Below are 18,682 nucleotides of genomic sequence, written 5' to 3' on the forward strand. Positions count from 1 at the left end.
TTTTCACAGACGCGATTTGGTACAATGTTGGTAAGCTTAATTCTTTATCCACGTACAGTTACTCAATAAGTTTAGTCAAATGGTTGTATAAGTGAAACCAAGATAAGTGCCTCAAAAATTATTGCTATCAGTCAACCTGGGATCCACCATAAATAATCGTGTCCCAGAATCAAGAAGTAGTAGCTTCGGTAATTGGAGATTCAACTCATCTCCGTAATACAGTTTCGCAGACCCTCCGATGACAAACAGTTACGAAAACTAGGATTTATCTCAGTAGAGAAATAAAAGGACGGTACCTCATGACCAACACTGGATGAAAATTTTTAAAAACCAGATGTGTAACTCTGAATAAAAAAAAGAAGAAGACAACAGTTTAGTTCTTGTGCTGAACGCATGCCGAAAAATTATATAACAGAGATAGGTCACAGGTCAAAGCTTCCTTCACGTGCAGTACTAGTTAGGTCTAGTGCTTGGGTCTAGGGAGGAGAACGATGTTACGTAACAACTGCAGCTCCCTTAACCCTCAGACGTACAATACACACGCAAAGTCACCCCCCACCGTGGCGTACAAGGAGTCGGGGGGGGGGGGGGGGAGTTAACAAAATGAAATTTGGAAGTTTCGATAAAGTTTGATTTCAGGGCCACTTTTCATGGACGTGAATAAATATCATTTATTTGATTCTCAATTACATCAATCTCCTTCGTGAGAAAAACTAAACGTGGGACAAAACCTATATAAACCGTGTCCAGTTTACTTGTTTATAAGTGTTTGCTTGGGGGGTTCATGAGTAACACACACAAGAATAAGCGAAAGAAACAGGACACGGGAATATTATGGTATTTTGCACTCTTGTTTTGGCTTACACCGTCTCGGTTTGCTCTCACCGGACACAAAGACGCAAGCATTTTAACAAACACTGACGAAATTGAAGTGAATTCCATTCTCTTCAAGAGTCTATCTAGGAACGTTTTTCATGGAAACCGGGGGAGGAGGAGTCAACGTTGCTCGAACTATTGAAACTGTTTTACACTCAACCAATTTCACCCCAACTTGCCTTATTACACATTGATTCCAGAAATTTCGTCTACATATGATCTCCAATAGTAAGTATCTTGGTTTAAAATCAACAAGTATTAAATATACAAAACATTCTTTCAATGAGAGTTGTATTGGGAGGGGGTCAGAGATTTTCACCCCCAACCCCCCTTGGTCGGTCAATGCTCATCTGCTTGTGCTTGCTTCTGTCCTGCGGTCACACGTGTAAAACCCCAAAATAACTAGGCAATTATCACAAAACCCCTTTTTGCCAGCTCGTTGAGTTTATATTTTCGCATAAATTTTGAGGCCAACGTTTATGTCCTTGCGTAGACGCCTAAATGGTAAGATCAATAAATGGTACATTCACCTAAAGTCATAACTGCTAGTGTAGTGGCTGTAGAGTAGGCTCTTAAGCGAAACAGGACAACTAGTTCATACCTGAAGCCGAAGGCCTTTAAAAAATGAGTGAACGGATAATTCCTCTGGTTTACAGGACGTGAACCCTGAAAGTCAAACCATTCAAATGTGCGTTTATGAAATGCGTCATAAATCTAAACAAGAGCTTATGCATGACAATCCTCGACATAACCACTAAACCAAGCTAGTTTTCAAGGTTTCTTTCAAATCAGTGTTATACAACGCTGTTTGCCTTAATGTTGACTGTACTTACGCCACAAAATTAATCCAAGCAAAGTTGAAATTTCGGCATTTATCTCCGATAAAGTAGTTCTACGTACATAATGCGCCTTATCTGGGTGGCATAAAAGGGTGAGTCACATAACTAGACGCATCTTGTTTCACAGGCTTAACCAATTGCCAGTGAAGTGTGGAAAAATCATTTTGACGTATATGTCATTTTGCATCACAGCTTAAGAAACGGACTGGTATGGACTGGTAAAAGGAGGACCTTTAAAACATGGAGTATAGTCAAATTCGAACTTTTTAAAACGAACTGGTTAACCTTTGGAATACGGAATTCTAGAAGCGGAGAAACACATTTCCTACCAACCAGTTTTTTAGACTTGATTAAGCTTCATTTTGTTTTTTGAGGCATGCGCATAAGCCAAAATTTGGGGAGAACTGAGTTTTTGTTTATGATTTTTTTTGTCCTTGTTTCGATCCTTTTTTCTTTCTCTCTTTCCTTCCTTTTCCCTTCTTTTCTGTATATCTGGTTTTGTTGCCTTCTTTATCGTCTTTCTTTCCTATATAGAATTATGGCTGGCTGGTTTTTTTTCTTGTGAGAATACATTCTATAAGAATATTGAGGCTGAAGATTGAGATATTTGAAGAATAATTTTGAAAAGGATATAATAGGTCATAATATTTTGTGTTGAAAATCTGAATTACCTGTTTTTAACTTAACCGAATAAACTCATTTCTTTCCCTCAACGACAAAACTACCCCCCCAAACCGGAAGAAACCAACAGTAACTATAGCCAAATGTTTAATGCTCAAGACAGTTCGATGAACGGTACATGAAAGACATATCTATAGTATACAGCACAAAAGAAATCAACAAACTGCAAAAAGTATACGATAAATTCTTTCTTTTTAAAATATAATACAAGAATAGTACAAGAATGTTTTCAGCCTAAAATCGGCGGAAAAATAACAATATCCAGCCTGGGTCGGAAAAACAACATTCCTACAGAAAGACTGTAGCTTTCAAGACAAAGGAGCGGGTGAACAGCGAAATTGGCAGTGGGGTTTCCCCCAAACATGTTAATAGGTTTTTGTGTGTAACTCTTGCAGGATTGGTCAGAATTTTCAAAATGAGATATCTGTGCAAAGATCTATACTCCCTGAATTCGTTGCTCACTTAACTTAATTAATTAAACTTAAGATAAGTTTGTTCAGCATAGTTCTTCTTGACCCAAACTGACTCGAGACTGGTAAAACGGGGCGCATGCGTTCTGGTCACCTTATTTACCCCTTTTCCTTTAAACGCTTGCCAAGCAGGCTATGAATAGGTACCTAGTTTTATTATTTATTCCAATATCTCTCCTTTTCTGAATGGGTCACTGAAATAGGGCTATGCCTAAGATGCTCTAAAACGTCCCCCCCCCCCCCCCCCTAAATACCAAGATTTTCACGTTGCTTTCCACATTTCTATAGCGTTTTTAATTAACCTACCCAACAGCCCTTTTCACTGTTCTTTGACTCCTGAGTATTTAATAGCCTGCTAAAACGAGTTACAGACACAACAGGATGGCTGTCCCACGGTCGTTGTTACCACCAGTGGGGTTGGTTTCTATTTTTTCGGTCGGGATATGTCATTATCAGCCTTATCTGACTTACCTGGTATGCTTAGAATAGCACCCACTGTGGCAGCTATCTCAAGTGACATTAACTCTTCGAGGTCACTCGAGGTCCTCAAGCGTGGAGTCGTACGGCTCCGCCATTTCAGTTGAATTTATCAACTCACCGCTGACCACGTGAATCGCCTTTTCAAACCACAGGCAAACCAATGCAAGCAGCGCCCCACAGTGGGTGATGAAATGTTTAGAAAACTATACCTTATGTGACGGTTGTGACCAGAAAAGCGACAAAAGTGCTTCAAAGATGCTCCATATGGCAGTTTGGTCTGTTATAATCTGATAGTACTGTCTTAGAAAATCTAATTAGAAGTTGTCCAAAATAGACCTTATTCACGATACCCGCCATCTTTGCACGCGCTTTAGGATTGATGGGATAAAAGCAAGGTCACGTGGTATTTCAGGGGAAAAAGAAGTGATAGAATTTGCTAATACGAGTAATCGCGGTCGAGTTGGATCAATCTCGCAAAACGAAACGACGATTTAATAGTCAGCCGAAGTGTACGGTTCGAGTTTCGACAAGTTTACGTCATTATTACTTCCTGTGAGGACATCCTCGGTCGCTACTACATCTAAAAAAGTAACAATGATCACTTCCTCCCATAATTTTTTCTTTAAAATTTCATTTATTTGCTTCTTACAAACATTACATAAACATAGATACTTAAATACAGGAGAAAAACACTTAATACAAAAGAAACAAAATTAATTAACAAATTGGTAGTAAGGTTTCTAGACGAATATTACGTAGAATAAATTTTTTCTTTTGTCTTTTGGAATCTGTTCATATTGGATTTAAAAAAAAAAGGCAGGGGAAAAAATGAGAATTCACTCAAATAAATGCCTTTTCTGAATAATTTTTTTTCCACTCTCCTTCAAAACTTTTCTCTGTTCCTTTAATAACTGAAATTCTCTCCTCTCTCCCTCTCTGTCTTTTCCTCCTTATTTTTTTCTCGCTCTGTTCCTTCACGCCGCACTCCACTATCCGAACGCAATAGTAGGAGGATTTCCACTGTCGCGAAATGTTTACGCGCTACTCGCTCGTTCAACTTTTACGTTTACGCGTGATCTTTCATACATAGCCTTTACTTATTTATTTACTTAGTTTCACCGATTCATGGCAGGGTCACCGCGACAGCGCGTGGCGCCACAACGCGGGCCTGAACAATCCCTTCCCCCCGTAAGAGATAGCCCACCACACCGCGCACTCGTTACAAACGGTGTGTGGGTTCTTTAAGGTCCCACAGAATTTATATGAGCAAGGGTTGTGAGATGGGGCCTACGGTTTGTCGTCCTTATCCGAGAAGACTAGAAAGTCTAACTGTTTGCGGATGTCTTTAACAAAGGCAGCACTTTCTCCTCAGTTATTTAATAACTGAAATCTCTCCTCTCTCCCTCCCCCTCTTTTCCTCCTTATTTTTGTCTCGCTCTCTTCCTTCGCGCCGTACTCCACTATCCGAACGCCTGGAACAGGCTACCACCGTCGCCTTCCTCGGATCTTAAGGTCCCTTATATCAATAGAGACGCCCATACAATGTTCAGAGTAAGAAGGGTTTACCTTACACCCAACGTCCCCAATCTCAACCTGCTGTAAAGCAGCTGGAAATAGCACTCACTGGATCAACTGGAAATAAGACAAATATGTTGAAAAGGAATGTCAAAGAGCGCCAGAGACGAAAACTGCTAGAAAAGGATGGTGCTTAGGGAGGGGTAGGAAGCAGGCAGGCAGGAGGCAGTGGAATTGTCTTACCAGTCCGAATTGGCTCTCTCGATCTCGAACCTTTACCGGCTCTATGTTGCGCTCGGTCCTACTACACGTATAAGCCCCTTTCATGACTCTGTAGGTTGTATGAGAAGATCCCACACTTGTTGGTCAAAGGGTCTGCTCACTTAAACGCAGAACACGCGCTTGCGCCATAAAAGGCGGAATATCAGACTCAGTTCCAGCACGGTATTGATCACCGGGTATAAACCGATGGCCCTGTGCAGCTTTATTGGGACACACAATTCTGCTTTGTGCATAACCTACAGAACAAGTTAGTTTTGACGTCTTTCGAGTGATCATAGGGAGGCACGAGGTGTTTGTAGAGAGCGAGAAGCTCACCTGAAAAAGGCAAAAATTACGCCTGATCTGCAGGCTACCCTGAGCACTACCAAGAGAACGTAACAGAGTAGACGCGGGTGATAACCTCGAAGAAATGAGTTATCTCTATGTAAATGAAGGTTTGAGCCTATTCACATGATACCAAAACGACTTTCATTCTGTAACGAGTTCATTCCATCTCCATATATTTCTCTGTAATTGTTTACGTGATACCGAAACGACATTTTTTCCCATACAAGTCATTCCAGAATGAGTTCATTCCAATTTTCATTCCGAATAAAATTCTCGTCCTGGTACCAGGGTTCCTGGGTACGAAATTTTATTCTGGTATCATTTAAACTGAAAACGAACTTCGTTTCGTATTGAACATTGCAAATCTGAGCCGTTTGATTGTAATATGTGAACGCAGTACGAACTTTACTCTGGAACGAAACCCACTCCGGAATGAAAGTCATTACGGAATCATTTACACCGCCCCTTAGTTTAAGAAAAATGGAGGGGGAGTTAAAGTAAGATTCGGCGTTATCAACTAAGTTGATAAGGTAGACTAGCCATCGTAAGGGGATAGAAAAGCAAACTTTTCACGCGCTAGCCCTTCGTTTAATAATTGGAAATTGATTCAGCGGTAACCAGGATACGATGTTAAGTAGATTGATAAAATCAATACAGATGTATCGCTAGTAGACCAGTTTAAAGAGCTGGACGTACTTATGAAAAGTTACTAGGGACAAATAAATGAGATGAAACAAAGGACTAAAGGTTGAGACTAGCTAGCATAGTGGTACCTATCATTTGAGGCCAACGCCGCGCTAATCATAATGATGATCAGGACATAAAATACGATACTGACAAATTAATTCAAATTTTCATTTTTCAATCGCTATACAACAGACTGGAATAGTATTCCATCGGACATTATGCATTCACCTTCATTAAGCAGTTTTAAGTCCTATTTATCGGATCATTTGTGTCAATGTTAAGTCAGGTGTAACTCATGGGTGACAAGTATGCAAGTTAATTTAGGTTAGTTTTGGGCCGTATTTAAATTTTACTTCTTAATTTTGGTGTCAATTTTAGTATGCAATTTAATTAGGTTAGCTTTGGGCCGCATTTAAATTTTACTTCTTAATTTTTAGTATGTTTAATATTGGAGAATATTCTTTGTATGGGAATCTGGTTTCCCGCAATTATTCTCCAGTCATGCACTTTTTGTATTTTTTGTAATATTATTTATTTACTTGTATTAGCATGACAAAGTATTATTAAACTTAAACTTAAACTATTTTCATTCGGGTACGATTTCAGTGGGATGGTGCACAGTCTACCTTTCTAGTATTCGGCGGAAGAGGGAGGGGGAAAGATAAGTGACGGGCCTTTGAGACCTGCCCTTATTTTGAAGGTGCCATTTCATTGATAGGAGGATTTCCACTGTCACGAAATGTTTACGTGCGTACGCGCTCGTTCAATTTTACATTTACGCGTGATCTTTAGTTTCGCCGATTCTCGGCAGGGTCACCGCGATCGCTCGTGGCGCCGCTACGCGGGCCTGAACAGCCCTTCCCCCCATAAGAGACAGACCACCACACCGGGGACTACTTCCCCAACTCTTTACGAACGGTATGTGGGTTCTTTAAGGTCCTACGGAATTTAAATGTGCAAGGGTTGTGAGACCGGGCTTACGGTTTGTCGTCCTTATCCGAGAAGACTAGAAAGTCCTACTGTTTGCGGAAGTCTTTACCTAAGCTATATATGGATAGTAGGGGAGACTGGTTATGAAAGATCAAATATATAAAAAACGGTGCTTTAGTGTATTTTGGGACCTCCCTGATGGTGTACAATCTATTGTTTTTTGTTCACAAATTATGACTGAATGAATTGATGCGATGAGTTTTATTGGTCGGTTAAGTCCACAAAATCAGATAAAAAATGAGTTCATAGCCATCCCCTCTATTAACATTGCCCAAGCTTACCTGAAACGAATACGGTATCGTAATCACCATTATGTTTTTACCACAAGAACTTTACAATTCTTTGACATGTATACGTTTTTAAATTCCATTTAGATGAATTACCAAACTGCTCCACATCTAGCTTCTCAGCATGATGATCTTTTAAGTGTCTCCTCCGAGACAATACCATTGTATCATCTACTACCCATCAAGGAAGAGGCAGCTTTAGACCAAAGCTGTTGCCATGGAGATGGATCCCAGCTAATAAGTTTGAGCGGCCTGCTAGAAACTGCATTTGATATTCAAGCTGAAACCGCCACTACCAATACAACGTTCAACCACGGCAACGATGGCAGCTCCTTTTCTGTAACTCAGGGTTGTCCTGACAAATGTCCCTGTGTTTGCCATGTACCAGCTCCATGCACTTCCTTTAATCAGAGGCGCCCCTCTGTGATCATGACTCCTGTGGCTAGACGCCGCAAAGCAACAAGTGAATCATGTACACACGCTCCTCTTAAGGTACGTACAGGTACTTTAGGGTGCTTAATCAACAGCGTTTTAGAGCGACGGAAGTCAACTGGAAGTGAACTTTTTGCATCATTGGGCAGTAGTTTGGTTGAAACTCTCGGGCAAATCGTCTTAATAAGGGAAAAGAAACTTAGCAACACAAATTTGTTAGCGTAAAGGCACGTAAAAAGGCACGGTTGACTTGTGTCGCTCAACAAGAGAGCTTAAGCAAAGCCGTTTTTAGCGACGGACGGCTACCGGAATTTGTTGTTGTTGCTTTTTTTTTTCATCCTCAGGCAGTGATTTTGCCCAAATTTGGTAGTGTCAAGGTTTATTAAAAGAGAAAAGGCCACACTTCCTGTTGCCGTCCGTGGCTCCAAAAAGCCTTTGCTTAAGCAAATATTAAACTATGCCTTCCTTGAGAAGACTAGGGGTATACAGGCCTTGCCCGCTGTGCAGGCAAAACTCATTTTTCGGATTCGCTTTGCCGACCCCAAGGATTCTGAAAACAAAGAAGATCGGGGAGACGATCTGGAGTCATGAGTTTCCGTTTGAAATTCATCATGGCGGTTATGAATATCCCGAGTAGGTCCTCGCGGGTAAACAGTGCAAGAAAAACGCCTGCATGAAAGTTTATACAACACTTGTCCACGTGCACTGTATTATCGTTCGGTTTACAATTGGTGGTGTCAAAATACAGAACGAACGATGTTCTACTTGATGATGTACCCTCCACCCTCAATTTGAAATCTCCCCATAACTAAACCCACAGCAAGTCGCAGAATCATAGTTTGAAGGCCTAGCAAATTGCTCAGTGAAAATCGTCATTTATTGTTGGTGAGGCTGTGTGGGATGTCCAGTTGCTTGCCCACGAATATGAAAGTAAAACCTTGATGGCGATCTTTTTAAACGGCAGGGAACTCTTTTGATATGTGTTTTTAACTTTTTCTTCTTTATTCTTCTTCCTTTTCATGGGGGAGGGGGAGGGGGGGTTCGTGTTATAACTTCTTATTCCGTAGACAAACACATTTGCTTTGACAGACAATCTTTGATGGAGGAACGCCACTTGAAGCATTTTTCACAAAGTCTATCTTGAACTTCTTTAGTGAAAAAAATAACTTAACTAAAAGGAAACGAATGGCTATGTTATTCTTCTGTGGTTCTTTAACCAGATTAACCAGATTGGAGAAAACCTTGAAATGCCCTTCCATATCGTTCCAAATCAGGACGTCGTTACAAGCGTAAGTGTCTTTATGTTGTGTCTTTTGGTCGAGTCAAAATCTGAGAGCGCTAAAGACAAGAGCGTTCTAATGGTAAAAACATTTCGAAATCTAGAAACTACGAAACGCTTCTTCATGACGAATTTCTTGAATAACATCACAGATCTCATTTAAATGTAAAATGGCGCTTTAAAGACTGCTTACAAGGTTGTTCGTTCTACGCAGTTTGATACTGGTGTAAAAGACACGACGATGCTGTTTTTGCACAGGTACCCCAAGCTCACGAGTGAGACTCGTTGTTGCGTAACAGAAATATTATAAGGGTTTGTATGGAGATTTAAGCGATCGTTATTTAGGGGACAAACACAGAAGTAAAGATACATCAGAATTTCTTTCCTTGTGTCCTTGTCTAAATGTATGGTGTTTTCTTAGCATCTTTGGCCGTTCCAGCGAAGTTTTATTACGCAAGAACCAGTCTCACTAGTGAGCTTGGGATACCTGTGGTTTTTCGTTGTCTCGTTATACACCACACATCTTCCACCCAGGGGGTGTGTTATTTCACCATTTATTATATTTTTTGCCAATTAGCTTCGTTATAGTTGATCTATTCTCATGAAACGTAAGCTTTATAAGTTTTACTTAGACGGCGAGCAGTCTCGCTTTTGCTCGAAACTCTGTAACGCTATGCTAGTGCAAGGGTGTGGGGCGTCATCGTCGTTAGTTTAGGTACTGATCGTTGTCGTTTTGATTATGGTTGTCCGTTCGTCGTAAGCATTTATTTTCTCTACCACAGATTTAATGATTCTTTATGGTAAAGGGTATTGAATGTCCAGTTACAGCTCAAAAAGAGAAAATTAAGACGGAAGACATTTAAGTGGGCCTCGTGCATGCTTGAAATACTTGAAGGCGGCAAAGGCTTTCTGATAAGTGACTTTCCCAACTTCAAACTCATAAACCATCATGCCTTAAGCTTGAGCACTCCACGCTCGCCTTCATCTCTCTCTTTCTTGATTGCAATATATTTAAGTGCTCGTTTGTCCTGGCATTACGTGAAAAAGACACAGTGGATGTTGGTGATGGTGATAATGCCTGATAATGGTGATGATTAGGCATAAATAGATTGTCCTCGGCAACTTTTGAGCAACTTTTAGCGTTTTGAGCAACTCTTGGTAGTACCAGCAACCTAGGGCAACTTTTGCCTTCCTTGGCAACTTTTGAGCAACAAATTGATATAAAACCGATCCAAACCATAAAAGGTCGTTTCATTTCGAAGGATTTTATTAAAACTGGTTTTATCAAAACTGATTTTATGTTTTTTTATGTTTTTATGTTTTTTTTTAAACTGATTTTATTTCATAGTATTTATATTTGTCATATAACAATGGCTTTTGGCCTCTTTCAATGATTGTAAGAATATTTAATGAAAATGTTTAAATGGCAACAAACAAACAAACACGTTTTGAGTATTTATCTAAAACAAAACGACTCTAGAGAGCAAGCAACTTTTTGATATTTGAGCAACTTTAGAGCTACTTTTGGGTATATTGTGAAGCAACTTTTCCTGAATTTACTAGCACATTCTATTCATGCCTAGTGATGATGATATGTACATAAACTGTCGGTTGAAACAGAGGACGCAAAAAACCACTTATCTAGCCAACGTTTACCATATATGGTGAGTGCATATTGTAAGCAACTTTTATGCCTCTTTCAGCAGGAGGAACAAGAATGCAACGAGACTATGGATGTCATTCCTGAGAAAGAAAGCAACAAAAGGGTGGTAAGCGTATCCAAGAGAGAACAATGAAACAGAGAATGAAACGCCCAATCCAGCCCAAAGTTATTTTTTGGCCGATTACAGTCGGTTGTTTCTAAGCATAGACACGCGGCAAAAAATCATGTTCTATTAAGGTGCCAGACATGACGTGTTTTGCCACCAAACATTTGAGTTTGACAGCCGTTAAAGCAAACTGTCGCGCCAAAGGCTTAAGTTGTTTGTATGCTTTTGAACAGGGTGATCCGCTCATCTTTTATTTTTCTCAACTTTTAGGAATATTTCTCTCTCAGAAACAGCACACTTGCATCTAAGAATCACTCTTTGGTGTTTACAACTCCAGAAATTCTTCGCAATGTTTATAATACTTGCGATGAATATTTTCTTCAGTGAAAACAAATCAAGTCGACAAACAGCCGTCTACTTTGCACGTGAACATTCGTTTAAGGCCATCCCAAACTTCGAATGCCTGGCGGTAAATCATGTGATGTTTGCCCTCAATTAGAACATGTTTTTCGTCACGTGTACACGTTTAGATGCATCCGACGGTAAACGCTCGAAATTAATCAAACATTTGTTTCCGGCGAGGTCCGCATCGTTTATTCATTGCTGTCAGCAGCCTTCCTGGTCAGTTGTAAAGAGAGAATTCTACAGTCCCGAGAGAGAATTATTCTCTCTTGACAGTCGTCATTAAAATATTCTGCATTATTTGATTTGAGGCAGCCGCGCGTGAACATGATTTCGTTTCAAACAGTCGATTAAAATGTGCGGACGTCCTAGGAATTAGACTTCCGTTCAAATACGGCCTCTAAAAGAAGCTTAAGTGAAATTTCCATACCCCGGCCAACGACCTAAGACCCCCCCCCCCCCCCCCACACAACTGTCCCATTATTCTCTCTTGATGTATCGCATTCCAAGAAATCAATAGAACGGCAAATCGAATAAGTGTCCTTTGAACAAACCAGTAATGGCATACATTAAGGCGGAGGCTGTTTAATGACCAGTTGGAGCTACAACCAGTTGTGGAATTTATGCACTTCAGGCATCGCACTTATGGACAGTTACTGCATTAAGATATTTCATAGTTAATGGAGGTGACTGGTTATGAAGCCCGGCAAACATCAAAGGAGCAAACAAAGATGCCAAGATTTATGTTGGAAGGTCCACGACCCTGCACAATCTTTTGTTTTGCGTTCATACGTTATGCATGAATTACGTAACCAGCACGTTTCTATTGGTTAGTTCCTCAGTACGGAGTAAACAACTATTGTGTTTTGTGCAGGGTCAAGGCCAAAAAAGAGAACAAAAACATACAACAAAGAACTTTGTCGGGTTTCATAACCATTCCCTCTATTAACTATGGATATTTGCAGGAGAAATTATTATTTATCCAGTCTGTCTGCTTTGACTTATTCCTTATTTGTCGATGGGGGCACACTGGCTACAGTCAACGCCGCTCAGAGCGGTACGCATGACGATCAAGATAAACTCTAATAAAATTTGTTTTATGGTCATTAAGTTTTTTCCCTATTTCACCCGACTTTCGCCACCAAGTATGAGATAGTCATTGAGGATATCAACAAAAGAAAGTAATCAGATTCACAACAACGTTTTTCAGGATCTCTCTTGTTCCCATCCTATGGGTGGAGAGGCCCTGAGAACGAGAAAGTCAGATTTAGAGAAGATTATTGTTCGAGAGCAGGATTTTTATGCGTATAGTTTGTGTCTACGCGCATAAAAATGCATTCGTGTTCTTTATAACTTAGAGAGAGTGCCTAAATTTTTACCTTTCTTGGGTTATTGCTGAGTTATGTTAATTTGCCGTTGATGAACTCTACATGGCGAGAAAAGTGCTGGTTTGGACCTATGACGTCATTGAATGGCCGACATCCTGACCACCATCTTCTCTTCACCGAAAATTCAGATTTTTGCAGATAGTAGAGAAACTAAGGATGTTTTAGTAGTAACATCATGACATTTATGGCAAACAGCAACTGAATGTCACCAACTTCGTTAAAATGTGTTAGGATAACAGGTTCTGCCTCAAATTTGTTTTAAACAAATAAGGCTTAAACCGTATGAAGTTGTCTCCCCCTCCCTGTACATCAGAGGCTAAAATGTTTTGCAAACTGAACCAGTCACGGTGAACTTTTGCATCGGTTCATACGTGCCTGGAAGCCAATTACGTTTCCTTGCATTTACAAGATTAGAAGAAATCGTGTGAACATAGCCTTTTAGCAACGAGTAAATAAGATGTCCACTCATTTTGTGTCTGTTTGCAAACTTAAGCGTCTTAAATGCCTCCGGACAAAGTCTTTGTTAATTTTTTCCCTTGCGATAGGAAAAAGTCTGGAAAGATACTAAAGACGGAAAGCGTTTCCTTCGAGCTAATATCGATGGTCTGGAGACGAGATTTAAGCTGACAGAAGAAGATTGGGAAGTAATGGAGATCACCCATTTCCCAGGTGGAGGTCGTTTGTTAGGTGGTGCCTGGACTACGATTTTTAAGCGTGGTTTACACGAAAGCAATCCCTGGTGCAACTTGCGCCTAAAGAATAATCACGTTCGAAAGGAAAACTCTCGAAAGATCATTTCAGCACCGTTCTTCAGAGGATCTGGAAACTGCAAGCGCCGTGAGTGCAACATGAAATTCAAAATGGTCATTGAAGAGGACAGGGGAAAATATGTCAAAGTGACGTACACGGGAAATGTCTGCCACAACCATGAATCATATCCAACGAAAAAGTGACTTCAAGAATGACTGCAAAAGACCTGACAACGGTCTCGGCATTAATATTTCCGGCGGTTAGTTGAACCCGCCCATGCAAGGATAGGTTAGCTTTGTGAGCTTTAATCGTAGAAGTAAGAAGATGTTTGACTTTTTTAGTGTCTCGAAAATCAAAATACGAGCAGTTCAAGTTTTTAAAGGATGGGAGAGAAAGTAGAACTGTAAAAACGGAATGTACCCCTTTCTATATTCTTAAAGGTCAAAACCGTTACAAATGGACGTCATTTTTACAGTAGAAGAGACACAACAGACAAAGTAGGTGGAACGAACAGTTATATAAGGCCCCTGGAAAGGACGCGGAGGTTACCAAATCTCATTTTTCTATCCTATTTTTCCAATTCCTTTCTTCGATGTCTTCACATTACTATCTAGGAGCCTGCAACAGGCTAATCCAATGATAGCTAAGATTCCATTCCACTGGCAAAAGCGCGAGGACGAACCCAAAGTCAAAGTCACTTAGGGGATACTCAGATCTTAAAAATAGGCACATCACAGCTCTGTTTATAATTGATAAAAAAAAAGATCAATTAAAACTTTGATGTATCTTAGTGCTAAGGATTGTTTGTAGATTTTATCACATTTGTATAACCTTTATATTGTTTACAGGTTGTTGATTTATTTAATAAACTTTGCAGTTCCTCTTCTTTTCATCTTAACTGTCTTTTTTTTTCCTTCTGTGAATATTTGTTTTATTTCCTCCCTTTACATACAGTATGCAAACAGAGTTCGGGCCATAACCAGAACTGGATAAATGACGTCACCCAACTTATCAAAAGACGCCCACACCAAGGGTAACAATACACGTTCATTTCTTAGCTCGCTTGTGCGCTTTGAAATCAGGCCTTTTCCCACATTAGTTTGAGAACTTGCTTTTGAACAATAACGAAACGAGCAGAAGAGGGTTAAAAATTGCGATTTACACGTCGTGAAACGAATAAAGTTGGGACTTTTAGCCTGATCAGGCGCCAACCATCTGGAGAACGCAGATAGGCAGCAGTTTTGCTCGTCGTTCGAAAATTGTTTTTTGCAATCTTAATTTAATTTGCTTGTACTTGGTGATATTTTCATTGTAGTGCAGGTCTCCTCCACTTAGTGCTACGGTTTTGAATAACCAAATGCTACGTTTTTGAAGAACCAACTCTGGCCCTGTTACGACAGCGACTATACCGTACATCACAGGCACCTCTGAAACTATTGCACGTATATTACAACCTTACAATATACGTGTTGCACACAAACCGATAACCACTTAACAGCGACTGCTTACTAATGGCAAGGACAAAGACAAACCGGAGGACAGACAGGGAGCAGTATACAACATCAAATGCTGCGACTGCCAGGCTTCTTACATTGGTGAAACCGGCAGAAACCTAAACACGCGACTGACCGAACACAAACGAGATACGAAGAATGGTGACGTCAACAATCACATTGCTGAGCAACATTTAAAGACGAAACATCAAATTGACTGGGACTCTGCGACATGTATAACGTATTCTACTGACTTCTATCAACGTCTTACTTTAGAAAGCCGGTTTACAAACTTGGAACAAACGCCACTGAATCGTAGCCAACAGTTACCAGCGCAGTACACACGACTTATTGACGAGATCAAGCAAAACTAACTACGAGAGAATGACAATTTGACTAACATTAGACGACTGTATAACTGTGACAATAGACGGATCGAAACGCACCAATTACTGATTACGAGTTTTCATAGCCAATAACATCACGGCTTAACTGACAGACGACCAATAACATCACGACGTAATTGACCAATCAAATCAATAACCAGAGTATAATACCATCAACTGACGTGATACAACTCACTTTGACTCCGAAGATGACTGCCGCACAGGTTGTCGAAACGTCAGTCACTGTCAACAACAACAGTCCTATTCAGGACTACGTTCACCCGGACGATCAAACTCAACCTACTTTTGAAATGACTTCTGGGTTCAAACCTTTCACAGGCAACAATGAGTTGCGCAATGAGCGTTGGCTGTGAAGAGACAAATCCATTGCACAGCTCAGGCCATGTTCCTTTTCTTGCAGTCTGGTAGAAATCCACATGATTGCTTTCTTGGATGGCAATATTATACAGAAATCCGGGACTGTTCAGAAGTGTAAAAACAGCTTCTCGAAATGAACTTTCGAAGCTTCAAGATATTGAGCTTCCTAGACACAGCCTATAGACACCCGTGAAGTGCGAAATTGCGAAACGTTAACTCAGAGCTTCAAACAAAGAGGCAGACAACAAATGTGCTGTTTTCATCTTTTGGTGTTTAACTCTTTAACCAAGTAATGGCGAGATTATTTGTCACTCTACTGTTTAATATGCAAACTGAATCATATGGTGTTACCATTCAAACGGTACGACTTTGGCAGAACGTTTGGTAAGATTTCGGTATCACCCGTGTACATCTTGTGACTTAAAATCTATCCATGCTCTCCTCTTTTAGGGTTAGTGAAACATATACATGGGTCTATTTATTTCTTGGCATTTTAAGAAAGGGAAATCGGAATTGTTCACTTTGGTCGTAATGGGGAGTAAAAGGAATAATAAGATGCAAAAAGATATAAGGCGTATTTCTACAAATTCCCGCGACACCAAAGATTTCCATCCATAAAGGGTGTTTTCAGTTTGTAGAGGAACTGTGTACCATTTGAGCTTGGCTAGCTTGGACCAAGAAAAAGCAGAATTTAAGGAACAATGAAATTTTTTTAGTACGAAGAAACAGTCACCCAGCAAAGACACGCCTTCACACAATACCAATGCATTAGACAAGCGGAAACTGTCGAACGCGCCACCGAACGAACGTAGGAATACGCAACTGGTAGTGTGGCGCTGTTAACGGTAGCCGACCTTGGAGCGATGTTAACATGGTCGAGTCAGAAGGTTCCCTCAAAGAAGAGAGGACGAATTACAAAAGGCAAAAGCAATTACACGCTGCTGATTGGATTTCTCGCTTCTCAGCAAATCAATTCAGTAACAGTGCACCGAGAAATGATTCAGCAATACCTCACCACTAACACTCAAAGTCTTACTCTGGATCAAGTGATAGAATAGTTTGGAGATGTGTTCATAGGGACAAGGCTTCATGGAAGAAACCTTTACCTTACGATTGACAGTCACAATGGTAAAAAAAGTCCCGACAAGCCTAGTCGAGTCCTGTTTGCACTTAAAGATAAAGATGAAGTCCGAACTAGAACGGCTAGAACGACTTCAAATGCTTCGCAAGGTAAAACGAGCCTACATTCTGGGTGTCAAATGTTGTAGTTGTTGAAAAGCTCAACGGAAAATTGAGGATCTGCATCGATTCTGCCCACCTGAATCAGGCACTGAATCGCTCACACTGCCCATTACCTGTGACAGAGGATGTTCTACTTTAGTTAGCCGATGTTAAGTTTTAACAAAGATGGTTCCTTACACATCTAGCTCGACGACGAGTCATCCAGAGTCCCTGGAGGCGCTCCTGTTGAAAACGAACGCTATTTGGAGTGTCAACTGGCCCGGAGCTATCTCCACAGGAAAAGCTCGATCCGATTCTAGAGGGCATAACTGATGTACACCGAAACTTTGAAGACCTGTTGATTACCCTTTCAGCCTCAATGCAGGAGCATGGTGGGAATAAGCGCTTTAGGAAGGTTCCTGTACAGGAACATTAAACTCAGTAGACAGAAGTTCCTGTTCAAGTGCTTCCACGTTTCACTTGTCGGTCACTTGTTTACCAGTGAAAGGTTGAAGCCTCATCCGGAATAGGTAGAAGCTCTCTTCAGCATGCCTAGACCCAAATATATTCAAGCCGAGTAGCGCTCCGTTAGTACAAACTAGATGTTCCATATTGGAAGTAAAGTGCGGCCTCATGTAGAAAGATCAAGGGGCTGGAACGGTAGTAAATAATCTATTGTATCTAAGTTTAGGATATAAAATGGTCTTCAAGGTTGTAAGATTAAAAAAAGGAGAGAGTAAATTGTTGTCTCCCTCTCAACCGTTTTTGTCTCGTCACGCAAAGCTAGGAGCGCTGCGTGACGAGACAAAAGGGAGACTGATGTTCAAAACATATAGTTGAGTTATGTTGAATTTTTTAAGCTTGATCTTCAGCTTTGTCCGTATGTGACTATAATTCGGAACCTGCTTACTCTTAGAATTAGCTTCAAATAAAAACAAACACAGAGCATAATGCAAGCAATGAATTCCCAACGATTTTAATCAATAACTACAAGCATTAATATATCTCACTAATATATTATCCGTATGTTTTTAAAATAAACGCTGCATAATGAAAGGTTGTATATAAAATAAATACTCCAAAATCAGTTCAGATTGTTACTGACAAGAACCCAATAAAAGCATATTCCATTCGATTCAGTAAATCGTCACTGAACTATATTCGTTTCTGTTGCATTCATTTGTTTACTTCATGAGATCAATACAAATAAGTAATAAGTATTTTAAATGAAAAGGAAAACTGGAATTCAGTTTGCAGAGTTTGCCCACCTCGGTAAGCAAATCGCTTGTTTTATTCGCCTCTTTGCCGGGGCAACTTATGACCTCAATTGTAATTCTGTTTGTTCGCCTCGTTGCACCATTCACCTACTTAGAAAAAGTAGTGAACTACAACAGGAAGGTTATCTGCCAAAAACGATTCTGCTGATGTGATTGTTTAGGGCGCTGTGAAACTAATTGTCTCCTCGTGACAAGATTTCATCAATTGTGTTCGTGATCCACAATGATCCAACAGCTAATAACTGGTTGGGCTCATGGAAGGAAAAGTGATGCCAAAATGAAAGAACGTTGTCTCCCCCTCGAATCCACACTTAAACGATCGCTACCTTCCCAAAATACTTAACTTTACAACTGACATGACAAGCAAATGAGTAACATACCGGCTGCGTTACAGAAAATATTAAACTGTCCCTCGAAATCGCGTCCGAGTCTCGACTACCAACCTCATACGGATGTCTAACCAAGAGGTCGCA

General features: G+C 40.4%; 2 protein-coding genes across 3 annotated transcripts in view; one reads left to right on the plus strand and one right to left on the minus strand.

Annotated features, from left to right (window-relative positions):
- Positions 1-1,800, minus strand: part of LOC140951168 (uncharacterized) — a 26,415-nt gene extending 24,615 nt beyond the window's left edge. Inside the window, exons 1-3 of one of the 2 annotated variants that reach the window (XM_073400390.1) lie at positions 1,710-1,800; positions 1,478-1,542; positions 297-344 (exon numbers count right to left, since the gene is read on the minus strand). The gene's annotated coding sequence lies outside the window, so the exon portion shown is untranslated. Of the gene's footprint in view, positions 1-296; positions 414-1,477; positions 1,543-1,709 lie in introns of those variants that run through there. The other variant, XM_073400391.1, reaches the window with a different exon arrangement.
- Positions 1-14,346, plus strand: part of LOC140951169 (uncharacterized) — a 16,769-nt gene extending 2,423 nt beyond the window's left edge. The window contains exons 2-5 of the mRNA XM_073400393.1: positions 7,522-7,926; positions 9,087-9,155; positions 10,849-10,914; positions 13,250-14,346. Coding sequence (XP_073256494.1) covers positions 7,522-7,926; positions 9,087-9,155; positions 10,849-10,914; positions 13,250-13,657 — 948 coding nt within the window. The 3' untranslated portion in view covers positions 13,658-14,346. The remainder of the gene's footprint in view (positions 1-7,521; positions 7,927-9,086; positions 9,156-10,848; positions 10,915-13,249) is intronic.
- The last annotated feature ends 4,336 nt before the right edge of the window (positions 14,347-18,682 follow it).

This window comes from Porites lutea, chromosome 10 (assembly GCF_958299795.1).
Source record: "Porites lutea chromosome 10, jaPorLute2.1, whole genome shotgun sequence".
In the NCBI taxonomy this organism is placed as follows: Eukaryota; Metazoa; Cnidaria; class Anthozoa; order Scleractinia; family Poritidae; genus Porites; species Porites lutea.